Here is a 17,234-nt window from a genome sequence, read left to right on the forward strand (position 1 = left end):
ATAGCCATTCATTTGTTTTGGTTTTATTTCCCATTCATTTGTTTTGTTTTCCTTTTATTTTCAGTTCAGATGCCAGTAGCGACAAGTAATTGACAAGATGGCTGGAAACCTTTCCTTTGAGCAACGAAAGTGGATTTTAAGGTGTTTCTGGAAATCTGAGAACACAAAAGAAGTGCAGAAAATCTGATACTGTGCCACCATCACGTGTAACATTACAGAGTTATGCAACAAGTTTGAGAGGGAAGGAACTATGTGGCAGGAAAAGTCAGTAGTGGACGAAAAAGGGGTGGAATCAGTGGTTTAAATTTTTGCAAGATCCCATCAGAAGTCCATACGGCGAGCTTCGCGTGAATCATGAGTCAACAAATCAAGCGTTCGCCGTATTTTAAAGCAAGGAAAATGGAAACCTTACATTCCCAAGTTGCTTCACGCAATCAATGAGGATGATCTAGATAGGCGCCTCCAATTTTGTGAATAGATTTGCGATAATGGACAGTTGACTGATTTCACTGATGAGGCGACTTTTAAATTGAATGGAATCATCAATCGCTACAACCGTGTGTACTGGCACGACATAAATTGTATGTTATGGAAGAACAAACTGTTAATCTTCCTGGGTTATCAGTGGTGTGGTATGTCTGTCAGACAATTTGTCGGGCTATTCCTTTTTAACAGAACAATTACAGGTGTAGAGTACCTTAACATGTTCCAGAAAGAAATGTGCCAGCTGTTCATCAATTGTACCCAGATGAAGATTTGTTTTTCTCAACAAGACGGCGCACCGCCACATTACCATCGAAACGTGTGAATATTCCTGCATGAAACATTTGTTGAGAGGTGGATAGGCCGACGAGGAAGTGTCAAGTATCAACCCAAATCTCCCGATCTAACTTCTTCCTGTGGGGAACTATAAATGGCACCGCCTACGCCACAAAACCACGTACACTGAATCCCATGACAGAAACTATTGAGACTGCCTCTGACTCTATTCCAATGGAAAACATCACACGTTTGTGATCTGTTCCACAGCATTCCCGACGATGTATTGTCAATGGAGGGCATTTTGAACATACTCCACATTAGAACATAATCAGTAATGCTTTGAATATCTTTGCAGTGCCGTGCCGTGGAAAATCAGCAAGCGGGGCGAGAGTATACGATGATGCACCGTACATATCAAGTAAGGTCGACAGACCAGCCGCGAAGTGCCATGTTTGATGCAAATCGTAAGAAAATTTTCAAAAATAAACCCCCTTTCCGTGATTTTGAGCACGTTTTATTACTTTTTTCTTCCATTTTATATTTATCTTTTCTTTTTCCTCCCGAATTTTTCGCCCCCTTACTTCGGCGTCCGGAGCCGTCGCCCCTCTCTCTCCCCTTACGGCACGGCATGGTACTGCATCTTTGTGACTTTTAAAAATTATATTTTGTTTAGTTTGGTTCGAGTTACTAAAGTTGAAACAGTGTAAACCCTTTTGTGCGACACCCTGTACATGAAAAAAAGAAGACGTTGTTAATAACGATTGTAAACGAGAATCGAGTTTAATTTTTTTTTACAACACAAACACGAGAAATCAAATAGACTGAGGTAACAAGAAAATTGTAAGTCCCAATATTTCTAGTGAGATAATTATTTTCAAATGTTACTTGTACTTTTCAAGAGGTTCCTTCATTTTTCCAGTACGAAAGTAACATAAAAATATATATTATGTATTTTTACATGTTAGTAACAACAAAAATTACTAGTTTCTACGAAGTACTTTATTAATAAAGTTAATAAAACAACAGATTCATTATTTCAAAGTTTTGTTCAACACACAAAATAAACTCCAAAAGACAAAACATGACATTTCGAATGCAAATAAGTATATTTTACGGGGGAAAAAAAAAGCTGGAAAGAGTATAATAATTTTTAGAACAAAATGTTAAAAATAAGAATACAAAATGAGATACATTCTGATACAGTATTAAATTGACTACTTATATAAAAATATATGCGAAAGCTTCATTTGAATGATAAAAAATTACAAGCAAATATCAGTAAAAATGTCTTTATACATACTATATACATATGCCGTACTTTTTTTTTTTTTTTTTTTTTTTTTTTAGTCTGCTTACGACACAAATATTACTACACGAAAATGGTTATTAGATACGAAAACCTATTCAAACTTAACGAAGCATTTGTATTATTTTACTGAATTTAGTGGCGTTCATACTGATCGAAGTACATATCATAATATAATATACACAGAATAAGTAATGAAGAATGTAACTTTAGGACACTTCTCTTCTTTGTATCATCTTTTTATCATCAGAGAGCTTCACTCCTTCATGCTGCAAGAGCCAAACTTTAACAGAGTTCTTGCACCCATATGCATACAGACCAATTGAGCCATTACTTCGGATCACTCGATGACACGGAACAATAATCTGAATAGGATTGGAAGCCATTGCTGTTCCGACTGCTCGGCTAGCACCTGTTTCAATCAAAGCATATATTATAAGTATTTTTAACAAGTATTGAGCAGGGTCGGATCCAGGATGGACTTCTGAGGGGGGGGGGGTTGGAATGCTGCTACTTAAAACTACTTTTAAGAGGTCCAAACTCCGGGATGGGTTTTATTTATATATATAAAATAAGAAAGTTTCCTCTTCTGGGGAAGACGATCGCCCCCCTGGATCCGCCACTGGCATTGAGTTCCTCCATTGTAGAAAAATTTCTTCTTTATACTTTTAGCATTTTTTAAAATTATTATTATTATTGAAGATACATTACCGTAATTATTAACCGTTTTAGCAGGTTAACATTTAAGATCAATGTTTCCTAATGTAATTATTCTAAATAGCAATCGGTTTTAAGTCTAAATCCAACTTTGATAGTCAATAAATCGGAAACCAAAGGTCTGAAAAAAAAAAAAAAAACTTTTACATTTATACCAAACAACTGAAGGTCTATTCCTATGCCAAGTTTAATCAAAATTAGATGACTTCTGTAGATCAGCTACGGTATATATTATCATTGTTATTACTGATCTAATAGCTAGCGCGTGTGCCTTTAGTGTACTTGGTCCTGTGTTCCGTGTCATTGATTCCAGATAGCAACCATATTGTGAGTTACCAAAAATAAAAGTCAAATATTTATAATTTTAACATCATTAACCAAAAACTTTACATTTATTTATCTCACTTAAAATTATTTTCTTACAATATGAAATAAATTTATGTAAAATAAATAAATATAGAGCTTTTAGTTAGATGTTACAATTATTAACTTTTCTTTTAATATTTAAAATAATGTTACTCACACCTTATAACTTTACATAAATTCAAAATATTGCCTACCTTTACGCACTATGTTTCAAATATTTTATTTTTTAGAGTAAAAAGTAAGATAATTACACACTGGGTACCGACCGGTATATGAGAATCGAAATAAGATAAGATATTCGTATATTTACAAGACAGCTTCACTACTGTCAGCTTGCTTTATATTTACTTTAAATAGCTCATTAGTTGTCATCACTACGCTGGGTAAGCAAGTCACTTCGCCAATGTTATCTGGTCTCTCCTAGTGGTATGACGAGGGATGCACTACTTGACTTTGGTGATAACAAAGAAACCGGTAAGTTACTGCGGTTAAGGTGAGGCAAGTTTCGACAGAAACTGTGGAAAGACGATATTATACTGGGTGACCCAAAAGTAGGTATACAACACCGTACTGATCAGGTCATTGCATGATATAATCTCTCTTATTGTTATCCATCAAGTAGACTTAGTTTCTTTATTATTTCTTCTTACTGTGTTTTTACTTACATCTTAAGCTCGGAAGAGCCGAAGCAAATAAACCCATAATCTAGAATGTTACACTTGATCAATGCAGGGGTGTATATCTACTTTTGGGCCACCCTGTATATGACACCATGAAAGCTTACGAATGTGATCTCGTCTTCAGAGCATAGAAAAAGAAAGAAACTACGAAAGCAGAACGGATGTCCAATAAAGATTCACGGTCGACTATACTGAAAGTAGTACTTGGATGTATAATAGTGTGCTCCCAGTCAAGTACGAGTTGGTGTTCAGAATGAAGAAACCACTAGAGAGAAAGGAGGAAAGACGCAGCCTGAATTCTACATCGGAGGAAACCAAATCTTCCTACTAGATCCATCAACAATCATCGTTAATCGTGCAGAACCCAGACTCTTCATTTACCCGTACCGCGGCACACAGACCATCACACCTCAATCATGCACCGAATTTTTCGTGTTTGCATGTTAAATATCCTTCACTGCGACATTCACCCCGCAGAAACAAATGGGATTATCCATATTTCCAGTCTTACAACCTTAAACCTGAAATAAAACACCTATAAACTTCTTTCTTCATTAGTAGCATCATACAAGAGCGACTTACCTGTATAATATTACAATGTTAGCACATCCGTACGTGTCTCACTCCGATAACTTTTGAACGGAAGTGAAGTTTTGAATTCAATTTTGGCGATGGATAGTTACAACGAATATTTCTATCGAGTTCGTTAATGGAATCAATACGCTAACGCAGCGTTTCCCAACCGGTGTGCCGCGGCACACTGGTGTGCCGTGAGGAAATCGAAACAAAATTATTAATTCCATAGCAACCAAATTGTAAGACATAGGGAAAAAAATGTATATTTTTGTATTTCACATTACTATGAATTTCTACCATGGAAAAAATTACTGTAATTGTAATATATTATTCTACATCTATTACTGTGTAGCAGACAGTATTTCGGCTCGTATACATTTCCACGGTTAGCTGCTATGTTATGTTTCAATTGAGAGTCATACTAATACCGAGAAATGGAAGCACTTGTACGGTACGCATCAAGTGAACGTTCGTAGAACACTCATTCGCACGTGAATGACAGAACATTTTGTTCAACAGCTGTGTTTTGACTTCGACGCATCGCAAGCTGTGTGATTGCAATAATATGCACTGGTTTTGGTTAAAACAGCAAAGTTAAAAGTACAAGACATTTCTTTGTTCGTTCGTTATTAGTGATCTTCGTTCTTAGTGAAAGGTTGGATACAGTTTTCGAAAAAGAAAGCGTATTTTTAACAATCTGAGTCCTAAATTTCATTGCAATTGTTTTCTATTTTAAAATTAGAATAAAAAATAAGCAAATGAATTAGCATAGGGGAAAACCAGTGATCAGGCTTTCATCTCTGTGAGAAGGAGATCAGTAATCACAGAAAAAAATTACCATGGTATTTTATATTTGCAAATAATAATAATAATAATAATAATAATAATAATAATAATAATAATAATAATAATAATAATAATAATAATATGAGTGTGCCGCGAGAATTCAAGTTACACCCGTAGTGTGCCGCAAGTTGAAAAAGGTTGGGAAACGCTGCGCTAACGTTTTAACGGGTAACGGTGACTTATGTCCGTTCGTTACTCCACACGATAACTCTTGAACGAAAGCAGGGTTTTAATTTTGTTTTTTTGTAATACATACCTAAAGCAATTGCTTCGGTGTCTCCGTTACTGGAGTTAACATCTTAACGGGCGACAACGAATTACGTCTGTCCGTTACTCCATATAATAACTCCTGAACGAACGCGAATTTATGAAGCATGATTTTTGGAAAAGTAGTAGAAGTTACATGTTTCGCCGCTAGATGAGTAAACATCCTCCAGCGGTTGACATCTACCGGACAAAACTGAAGTTTTTAGCGCGTGATGCTTTGCGCTGTGTACCAGAGTTTAGTTTCCCTTTTTCTCTTACCGAATAATGATAATAATGATAGTGGCAAAGGCCACTATCATGTTTTTAATAGTCGACCAGCACTAGACTTTTCACTAATACACTTTTACCCTCTGGCAATATTTATTGTACACAAATGTACTATTTTATTTATCGTTATTTTCGTCCTATCCTTATTTGCCTACACTATTTCCACTTTTGCTACCATTCCTCTATCCCCACTCTTGCTCTATCGCTCCATTTTACAGTAATTACATCCACAAGTCTCTCAGCAATGACTGCGTGCTATACACCTCTCTCTCGAGACATCTACCCACATCCTGAACTGGCCATACTGCTTCATCATATAACTGGATATTACTCCAAACGTGAACAATAGCAACTCTTTAACTGTATATTCTTTTCCAACTTGTTCTTTTCCAAGCAACAGTATCTTGTTAGTCACTTAGTAGAGCAGTTTGGTCGAGCATATATGATGCCGCCGAAACTGAAGAGATTCTGGAAGGTGTTCATTATGACACTTTCCGACGCTAAGTTCACGGCGTCGCACATTGTAGAAATGTATCGAGTGCGCAATTTTCGTGTAGTTCATGCCACTGTAAATCGTAATATACGGAAATATGCGACACAGTGTCCTGGGCCTACCAAACCGAAGCGAGCACCAGAAACCAGTCTCCTGTGAAGAAGACCCCGCCGCTGTTGCACGTGATTGAGTATATGACGACCTCCGAAAAGCCCACACACACAGCGTGCGATGGCCAGCAAATGCCGCACATCGCAGGCAACAATCAACCGCGCCATTCACAGAGATTTACACCTCATGGCGGTTCACAAGAGCAGTGTGCACGTCCTGAAACCGTGTCATGTGGCTTAGCGAAAAAAGAACTGCAGGAGGCTTATGAACGTCATCTCGTGGGTGATCAGTGGAAGTTTTTTTTTTTTTTTTTTTTTGTTACCTTTGATGAGACATGGACTTTCCTCACAGAATGTGGTAAAGTTCATGCCATTACATCAGACTTGTTGACGCCAAAGGCCGAAGCACGTTCTTCCGCCAGTGCGCACAGAGCTTCCCAAAAGGATTCATGATTATGACCGATTTCCCGTACAGGGGCGAACTACGTCTCCAAAAGGTGGAGCTTGAAACGTCAAAATCAATGCTATGTACAACCAGACTCATATCCTGACTGAAATGTACCAGGATGAAATCTCAGCATTGTATGGACAAGACGTGAACCAGGTTGAACTGCATCAAGACGAGGCACCCAGCCACACAGCGAAAACATAGCTGGTATTTTATTGACGTATAGAACAGGAAACTGTAATTGCAGCAAATTCCCTTCTCTAACATTCCAAATGCCAGCCCAATGGACTATTGAAATGGACAAATGCCATCGTCGAGTCCGCACACTCTCTAGCCTGTGAAAAGGCTGTAAAGAAGAATAGGATGCAATACCGGCGGTCCAATTGCAACGCAGTCACCAGTGGAAACTCGTGATGCCGGGCAATAGTCGGTAGAGCTGATCTGCAGTTCGAACACAACCAGTGGTGCAAACACAGCATTTCCCATGTAAGTGACACATTCAAATTCGTCTCAATATAAATGAATCAACCTCTGCATACCTGATTTAAAAGAATACCATGTACAAATTTTACTTATTTAATTTTCACAAAAAAGACAATATAGCCCTCCCTGCTTATCTACTTGCAAGCGTAAGCGTCCTTGGAGCATAAGATTCTGGGTTCGATTTCCTATGGAAGAACACTAAGCGAGTTGTGGTGGTTCGGGTTTCACCTCAAAATGTAGGTCCATGCCCTATATAGTTCGTTAATGAAAAGGGACGCCAAACTTTAATGAAAAATGAAATGAAATCTTTCAATTTTACAACCCACAGTTATGCCATGTAGGCTAAAGGAGACGGTGGTGATGAGAAATGAACGAAATGGTGGAATCAAGAAAGTGGGATTAAAAGGGAAAACTCCTAGAAAACCCACTACACGGATATGTACACTACCAAGTCCACTTAGCGCGAGCTCGGATAGAACCAGGGATTCCACGCACGAGAAATGAACGGTCAACTGAGCCATAGCGGCTTCCTTTAACAAACGAACAGGAAAACAAAGAGCTTGTACTTTTTCTCAGTGTAAATTTCTTAAAATTTAATGGAAAATTACTCTCTCTGCAGAAAAGTATTCAAAGTTATCCCGTTCAAAAAATATTGAGAAATAACAACTACGAATACGTATTACTTATGCTAATATGTGGAATGACCAATGAAAAAAAATAGCAGAACGATCAGAAGTTTTTACGTCACTATTACCTGGAGATCCAACCATTTGTGCAAGTGACCCATAAGACACAGTTTCGCCAGGTCCCACATCATCACGTAATGTTAACCAAACTTTTTCTTGGAATGATCCTGCAACATGAAAATCGTAATTCTTGTTATCATGTTACAATATATGTACACACAGCAGATGCCTACATTTTTTTACACCGTCGTATGATTATTTTCAGCAATATCGCCAAGAAATTGTATTTACAACAGATATGTCAGATAGATGAAAATAAATTTAATAAGGAAGCACTAAAAATCAAATAATAAATAAGTAAATTAAGCTCTGATGTACGAGAAAAATAATTAAGACAACGTAAGAAATTTTCCCAACAGAAATCACTCTTCACCCTTACCATGCCAAGTTAAAGGAGTCAGAACATATAATGTTTTGTGTGCAAATCAATCAATTGATTTCGTATTGATGAATGTTTTCCTCTATTATACAGTTTTTTCTTACTTCATACTCCAGAAACATACAAGTTGTGATCAAAAAATAAGGTGAATAATTTTATTAAAAACAAAGTAATAAGCTTAGTGGAATTTGATTTAATCTCCTTCAAGGTGTTGTCCTTGGTTAGCAATGCACTTATCCCAGCGTTGAATCCATGGCTTGAAGTATTTCTGAAAGGCTTCTTTTGGCAGGGCATTCAGTTACTCTGTCGTGGCCTTGTCAATGTCATAAATGGTGCCAAAACGTTTACCTTTAAGCACGGTTTTAATTTTGGGGAAGAACCAGAAGTCGCATCATGTTATATCTGGAGAGTACGGTGGATGTTGACAGGACAGGAATATTTTTCCGGCCAAAAACTCCTGTTCGTCAGTCAAAAATCGGGGAACAAATTTCGCACTCACTCTTCTCATTTCCAAATCGGTGATTAAAATGCTTTGTGCGGACCCTACGAGATGTTTTGTTCTTTGGAAAGCTCTCGAATTGTTATTTGTGTGTTTGAACGAACAATTTTTGTCACTTCTTGCACGTTTTCTTCTGTTTCTGAGGTTAATGGACGTCCCGAACCCTGCTCGTCTTCTACCGACTCATTTTGGCTTTCAAATCGCTTATACTACTTGTAAAGTCTTCAGAGTTATAGCATTGTCGCCATACACTAATGTTAATATTTCTTGAGTTTCTTTGGCACTTTTTTTGCAACTTGAAACAAACCTCAATATTCACGCATTGTTGATGTACGACAAATACGGTAAACACAACCTCACTCTAGCGGCTCTGAACGCTGATTGACAACTCAAAACATGTTCCAACTTGACGCTTCCTGTCCCAACGGATCAGACAAATTACATCAAATGGTTGTAGCGTCAGAGTTGCTACTAAAAAATTCGTTCACCATATTTTTTGATCACACCTTATACGCTTAATGCCTTTTCCATTTGTTCATTATGGAAATGACAGAAATGATGGCGTCATTAAAATGTACGTAACTTGTATTCTCTTCTTCACTGATGTATTTGTAAAAGATTGCCGATAATTCAAATAAGAACAGTCTTATTATGCATCACGAAGTAACTGGGTTTTTAATCAAACGATTTCAGTGTGTGCTGGCATCTTTGTCAATGACTTCTAAAACTACTACACTGCAGACATATTCCTGCCTTCCTGTCGAACATTTCTGACAGAAAAAATAACCTTAATATAAAGTAACAAAACTGAAATGAAATAGGTTTCTTGAAAAAAATATGATGGACAATTTGCACCTTCACCACTATTTTGATTTAATGTCCTTCCTATAGGTAAGAGTTGGAATAAATTTCCTGGTAACTGTATTCACTTTTCTTCCAGCTTTTAGAAGTTATCGTGATACAAAGTATAAATCGCATACTCAATTTGATGACTTTACACAGCCTAAGCTTTATTGGCGCTCAAATGTGAGTCTGCTGCTGGATCCTATCTCCTGGGCCACGCCAATGCAGTCACGATTGTTGTCACCTATCGCCTAAGAATATGTTTTCTATTAACCTCACTTCCACTCTCTTTGATCCCCTTTCCAACTACAGCTTTACATACGAATGTGCTTCGCCCATCTTAGATGATTTGGCCTAATTGTTTGCATTATATTCTATGAAGAATAGATATTAAGAAGTTGTATATTCTGTAACTTCCTCCACACATCCATTTCTTAGCCTATATAGAATCAAATATTTCCTAAATATTTACGAAAACCTTGAGCATGTATTCCTTTCCTCGTGTTGGCAATTGAAAAATGAAATCTTTGAGTTTTACGTCCCACGGTTATGCCGGTTAGGCTAAAGGAGACGGTGATGATGAGTAATGAATGAAATGGTGGAATGAAGAAAGTGGGAGGAAACGGGAGTACGCCGAGAAACCCCACGCACACGGTGTTTGTCCACCACAAAGTTCACTTGGCCGGTGCTGGGATCGAACCCGGAACCCCAAGCACCAGAGGTGAGCGCTCTACCACTGAGCCACCGCGGGCCCCTGTCACCCAGATGAGTTAGAGGATTCCAACAAGACGCCATCTTACGTCAGATGTTGAAGTGTTCGGCTTTTCCAGTGAACGTGCCAAGGCAACGACCAGAAATCTAATACAAAACCAATAGAAAACTTAATACTGGATCGATCGTTTGAATGTAAGCCAGGCAGTTCACATCGATTTTAACAAGGAAAAAAAAAAAAGTCGAAGCCACTTTGACATTTTGTTCATTGGAGAAGAATGAAACCAAACTACCTTTAGAGACCACCAATATCAGAGCTATTTCCCTAACTAATATTTTACCTTATCAAATTTATACCTTGCTCTACCAAGTTGATCTAATTTTCTAATTTTTATAATTCTCCGCCAAAACTATTATTCAACACTTCAACGAACGAACGAATTTCCACTCACTGGGCTACTATTAATTTTTTCATTAATTTCATTCCTATTTGCAACAACTACACTGTGATATTAAAGTTTTTCCATGTCCATATTATTATTATTACTGTACTACTGACTAAAATATTTCCGTTCCTTTCTTGTAAACATCTTTTGTTCAATTACTTATTTCAACTTGTTTGCATTTGTTAGGTAGTAAAATATAAAAACGTGTTCGATATGATTTGAAATAGTTAATATACACTAGAGAACTGTTAACTATTCCACTTAGAACAACAACAAAGATGAGATTAAAGAAAAGTCCAGTGAAACAAAACAAAACAAACAAAAAAAAACATAGTAAAGAAAAAAATGAAATCTTTGAGTTTTACGTCTCACAGTTATGCCGGTTAGGCTAAAGGAGACGGTGATGATGAGAGATGAGTGAAATGGTGGAATGAAGAAAGTGGGAGGAAACGGGAGAATCCCGAGAAAACCCACGAGCACGGTGTTTGTCCACCACAAAGGCAATTTTTTTAAAGAAAAGTTTTTATTATTATTTAAAGTTTATTTTTTCAGTTTAAATGAATTTGCTTTCTTTATTTAGAATACATATGAAGAGAAATTAAATTTGTTTGGGTTTAACTTCCTTATGCAACAGGAGAGTTGTGAAGAACGGAACTTACAGCATAAAGCGGGATCCGAACCACTGCTCGATTTTCACACGAGAGAAATTGCCCTCCACCTGGACTTCAACCTGGAAGCGTTGATTACAAAGGTGACGAGTCTTCCGATTCATCTACGGAGGGCACCTGGGAGAAATACGTTATACTGATTTTGCATTCTTGTGAGTATTTTAAGTCATTTCAGAATGACAAAAAAAAAGACACACCTGCGTAAGTGAAATCACTGTACACAGTTTCTACACGTTATTGAGCAATTTCAAAAGACTACATACTACAAAAGACCTAATTTAGTCCATGTAGTTTCCTGAATGAAAAATACAGCGAAAATACTTCTGATTTCAATAAATCACTTCCAATCATGTTTCCTGGGTTTGTAAATGTATAAGAAAAGATCTTGAAATATAGGTGCTGTGAGACATGTGGAAACATCAGCATGAAGTTCAATGATTTGTGGCATTTTTGCTCTTACTTACTGTTTTATTTGTTTATTTTTTTTTTCTTTCTTTAAACCAATTGTTTCCCTAAACCATGTTTAAACGATCCAACCCTGTCCTGTGTAGTAGTTGAACGGTTAGCGAGCGTGATTGCAGGATTTCCGACGTGCAATTGTCACAATCGTTCATTAATATTGTCACTGGATTATCCAAGCACAACAGGAGCTCTGTGTTAATAATTTTCATGGACTTTTGTAATTTACTTAATAAGCGAGTGCGTGACACTTAAGTGTTTGTATTGTATACTTGCTATGGAGACGAAAACTATTAACCTTCTCTTATTTCACTATACTAGTACAACACCATACGATATAGCACATCCAAACCAAACATATATTTCCTTGTTTCCATTTCACATATAAAATAATATCACAAACACCTGTAATACAATTTACCAAAATATACAAACAACGAAGACATCTTTTCTTGTAAATTACATCCGAAAAAGTACACAGACTATTTACTGTTTAAAAAATACTTGTGCTTGTTTCGTTAAAACTTTCTTCCACATTACTGTAATACAGTTCATGTACTTTAAGTGGACGAACACCAACCTCAAGAGTGTACGCGCCTTTGGCATGGGAGACCCGAGTTCGATTCCCGGCGGGAGCTCACGTGGTTCGGATTCCACGTTAATCAGTAGGTCCACGTCTCATATAGCCTCGCTGCTGAACGGGACGTTAAACTCAACTCAACCAATCTCAAGAGTGTGGCTGATTAGACAGTGGCTTTGGTAGTGTGGCGGTTAATTTACTTACATGCAAAGTAAGCTGAAGATACACATTTTATTCGCAATCTAGTTGTGTTCTTTCTACTTTGAATCTTCATTGAGTCGTATCTATAGAAGACATTGTGTGAAGAAAAATAAGATTGATTTTCAACTTGCAATTCAATATTGAACGATAATAATTTTCTCCAAGAAGTCAGGCATTCACATGGTAGGCATTGGGCAATACGCGCTTGCTCAATTTAATATTCATTCACCTCACTGGGGCTCGCGCTTTCTTGGTTTCCCATTCACTAAATAAACTGGGGTTTGCGCTTTCTAGATTTCCCATTCACTAAGTAAACTAGGGCTCGCGCTTTCTAGATTTCCCATGCACTAACCTCATTGGGACTCGCATTTTCTTGATTTACCATTCACCGACTTCACTGGGGCTCGCGCTTTCTTGATTTACCATTTACAAACCTCATTGGGGTTCGCGCTTTCTTGATCTACTATTAACTAATCTCATTGGGGCTCGCGATCGAGCGTATTCGGACTGTGACTTTCTATTCGATTACAGGGCTCATGCTCAATTATTGAATTTGAGCCTGAGAGACAGGTTTGCGAGTTTGGATATCTGATTCAGATCAATAACCGAAGTCCTAACTTTTCAATAACCCATTTTTCTTGAAACAGTTCCCTCACTTTTATCAATTTAGGCTGAATGGCTCAAACAGCTATTTATCTATTAGAATTAAAGTAGAAACAAATAGTTTTGCCATTTATTGATATCATTAACAAAAATGGTTATCACTTGAATCGAAACGAATACCAAAAAATATGTATCCCAATATGCATTATTTTCTTCCTAACACAGTAGACAACATAGCATATGGTAGTATGTTTACTCTACCTAAAGACAGCTTCCGTAAGTCGTAACTGAGAAGTGTTCGCTACGTTCAAATTCCAATAATATACAAGAAAACATTTCTGAAGAAGACTAATGAGTTACACTCATAGTGCAACGGGCCGAACCCCATTTACCAGCTATACCTACTGGTGGAGGGAACTCTCCTAGCCAGTAGGAGTCTATCGATGTATCCAGATTCGGTACTGCAACATTAAGGCAAACTAACATCCCTCTTTTAGTACTACGAGTAGTTCCAATACTGCAAGGTACGAATTCCAAGGTATGACTGCAACGCGCTAATTTAATCCAATCCGAGAGCTCCATAGAAACCATACACTACCGGAACCAACGACTCGTCCATTCACCGATTCGGGAATGAGACGAACATTTCCTCCCCTGGAAGGATAGAACTTCACGTTTGGATAATCTTACTTTATACGAGTGACGAATTTAATTGTGGTCCAAGCTAATAATGACATTCCTCCTTCCTTTTTTTAAATTAAGAAACGACTTCAATGGGGAGAATTAGTAATCTCCGGACAGTACAGAACTATTAATCATTCCAAGAAAGCTGCAGTGTGCTCGAGAACCCACACAAAATTAATAATCCGTTTGGAACTGACTTAAATTTTCTTATTGTCCGTTGAATACCCGATATGATACCTTGTAATGATATGCGCGTATAATTTACTAGTTCTTACTTTGGAATAAAAGAGTAAAGTTTATAATAATCGTATTGGGCATAGATAATGTAAGAAGAATAAAGGAAAATGTACATTCAAAAAATAATTAGAACGATTTTGTTCACTTACCGTTTGTTTGTGCCACACAAATATTTGGCTGCTTCTTACTTTTCACAGAAAATGGATTTTCAAAGTAAGCATCTAACCACTTGATACAATCTTTAGCGTGGCTATGTATAACAGCATTTTTATTATTTAATAATTGTACTTTGGTTCTGAAAATAATAATTCCAAATTACTATTTTTGAATTCCTATTATTACCCATATGTATTTACAAGGCTATGGTACATAATATTAATGGCTGTATAATTTATTTCACTTCTGTCTCTATACGATTTCCTCATCTATGGATAACTTTAAAGGGGGGGGGGGGAAGGAAGTTCAAGGGATGACACTAACTCTAAATGTACGACAAATGTTCATAAAGTAATAATAATTTCTTTTTATTTGTAGGATTGTATCAAGAATTTACAACATAAGAAAGACTCTGATATTTAACTACTGAATACACACACATTTTGCACGTAGTAGTTCTGCTGAAGGTCAAGGAGCCACGCTAGCAACTCGCCGTGCCAACTGAACTTTGTGATTCCTTTTCTGTTTTTGAAAGGGAGAGGAAAAAACCACACCAAAGAAATATATGACAGACTTGAGGCAGTGTAAGGAGGGATTGCTCCAGCATATAGCACAGTGATATGGCATGCAACGTTACAGTGAGGTGTTCTGAACAATGAAAAGGCTCCAGGACATCCTTCTCATTCGAACGAACCCGGAATTATGAAGAAAGCGGACTCTCGTGCTTTCAGACCATCGTGTTACCATTGCGGTGACTGCAAGGAAGATGAACATTAGACAGGGGCCGTGTCCAAAAGATACAAGTGCACATTTGAAGTACGCTTATTTCCGGAACTGACGTCACCTAGTGTGCGTCAAAAGGTCCAAGTTCACAAGTCTGCGAGTGCATAGTGCGTAGTGTGCGAGGATGTACAATATGTTAGAATACTTGTGTGCTTAACATGCCGATATCTAATAAAATAACCTATTAAAATTTTAAAAGCCATACTTTTAATATTTTTGTTGAGGTGAATTTATTTGAGTTGATCTAATCTCAATTTAGTTCATAAATATACAATTTAGTGATATTACAAATGAAATATAAAAATGTTACATAAATAACAAACCTATTTACGTTGTTCTCAGCATGCAAAGGGAAAGCAACCAAATAGTTTCTTTATTATGCTATAAAGACATTTGTGTTTAAATATTACGTGGTTTATGTAGCTTAATTGAGATAATTAGACTATCGGTAATACAGCTATTTGCACGTAAATGAAAAATATTAATTCCGTATGAATTAAAATATTAAGCTCTAGTATATAATAATGATAACCTAGATTATTCATTTTTCTATAGCTACAGTTACAGCTGCAGCTGCAAATGTTAATTCGTAGGTAGATACCCTAATTTTCTAGTTTTGATTCTACACAAATTCCATTCAAAGCTACCATATTTCCTTGCACTTGTGAGAGACTAATATGCCAATTATCGTACATTTTGCATTTTTGACAGCTGCCCCAAAAGTGAAATACATATCAAAAATTTCTTTCCATACATTTATCAAAGATTTCGCAAATTCCTCTTGGTAAGTTTTTACTTTGGCCATTTCATTCATTTCTTCGATTCAGTGATTTGATGTTGCGGTACTGGTTTTGAAAACTTGCCTTTTAGCCCATACATATAGGTTAGTAGCTAGGTTGGTTCCTTTCTGTACCAAAATTTTCACATAGTATTGCCGAGCGAGCGTCAGCGAGTGAAGGCGGGTTAGAGCCCCGGAGGGCACGTTATTTTCTGTCTTCGTTACGAATCGGTTCATTGAACGATTCCTTGAATGAAATGGCCAAAGTAAAAACTAGCCTTCCTCTTAATTCATATAATTCCATTACTGTACCCACTATGAAACGATTATGAACAACTAATTACTTCCGTATAGTCGAACAATGAGAGCGATTACATAAGACATACTGTATTTTTTCATAAAACTGTCTCTTAATTTTCATAACATCTAAGAGTAGCATCTAAGGAACTTCATTACTAGCGCAGTATGGCAGAAATAGTCCAATCATTATACCTGTAACTGGAGCAATACACTAGAACTACAACAACTATGTGTCATATTCCATACAAGAAGCATTTATACCCAATATGAACTCCCTCCCAAAGTACTTTTAAGCCATATTGTTATAAATAACGCTTCCCTCAGTACTTTCGGTGTCCTACCGATCTTGCAAATTGCCTACTTTCGCTTGCAATAAAATTCCTAAGCTACTTTGCAATAGTGTCGTCAGCGCCCTAACCACCAGTGCTACTGTTCTTTCGCGCACGCACGCACACACACACACACACACACACACACACACACACACATATATATATATATATATATATATATATATATATATATATATATATATGTATATATATATATATAGCTATTGCATTTACGCTCCGCTCTTGTTAATCTGCGCGTGAAAGATCCGAAATGAAACATGTTTGCAGGTACGGCAAAGCTGAAGCTGTTAGTGTATATGAAAGAAACTTAAGTCATTTTATGGTTACCCCATATTGTCAATCTGTACGATATATTTATATTAATATAACTGGAAAATCATTCATCTAAAAAAAAAAAAAAAAAAAAGCATGTTTATTTTTGCTAGTACGCCAAATTCTCCCTTCTTTTGTTATCTATGTTCCATGTTCCACCACTATGAGGCGTTGG

The 17,234-nt window shown here is 36.9% G+C and overlaps 1 protein-coding gene across 4 annotated transcripts in view; it reads right to left on the minus strand.

Annotated features, from left to right (window-relative positions):
• Positions 1-1,743: 1,743 nt before the first annotated feature.
• The window catches only part of agt (O-6-alkylguanine-DNA alkyltransferase), an 89,337-nt gene continuing 73,846 nt past the window's right edge, over positions 1,744-17,234 (minus strand). For all 4 annotated transcript variants that reach the window (XM_081757047.1, XM_081757050.1, XM_081757044.1 and 1 more), the window contains exons 3-5: positions 14,527-14,672; positions 8,076-8,174; positions 1,744-2,480 (exon numbers count right to left, since the gene is read on the minus strand). In XM_081757047.1, coding sequence (XP_081613173.1) covers positions 2,278-2,480; positions 8,076-8,174; positions 14,527-14,672 — 448 coding nt within the window. In that variant the 3' untranslated portion in view covers positions 1,744-2,277. The remainder of the gene's footprint in view (positions 2,481-8,075; positions 8,175-14,526; positions 14,673-17,234) is intronic.

The sequence above is a fragment of the Thermobia domestica genome, chromosome 1 (genome assembly GCF_964235325.1).
Source record: "Thermobia domestica chromosome 1, izTheDome1.hap1.1, whole genome shotgun sequence".
Taxonomy (NCBI): Eukaryota; Metazoa; Arthropoda; class Insecta; order Zygentoma; family Lepismatidae; genus Thermobia; species Thermobia domestica.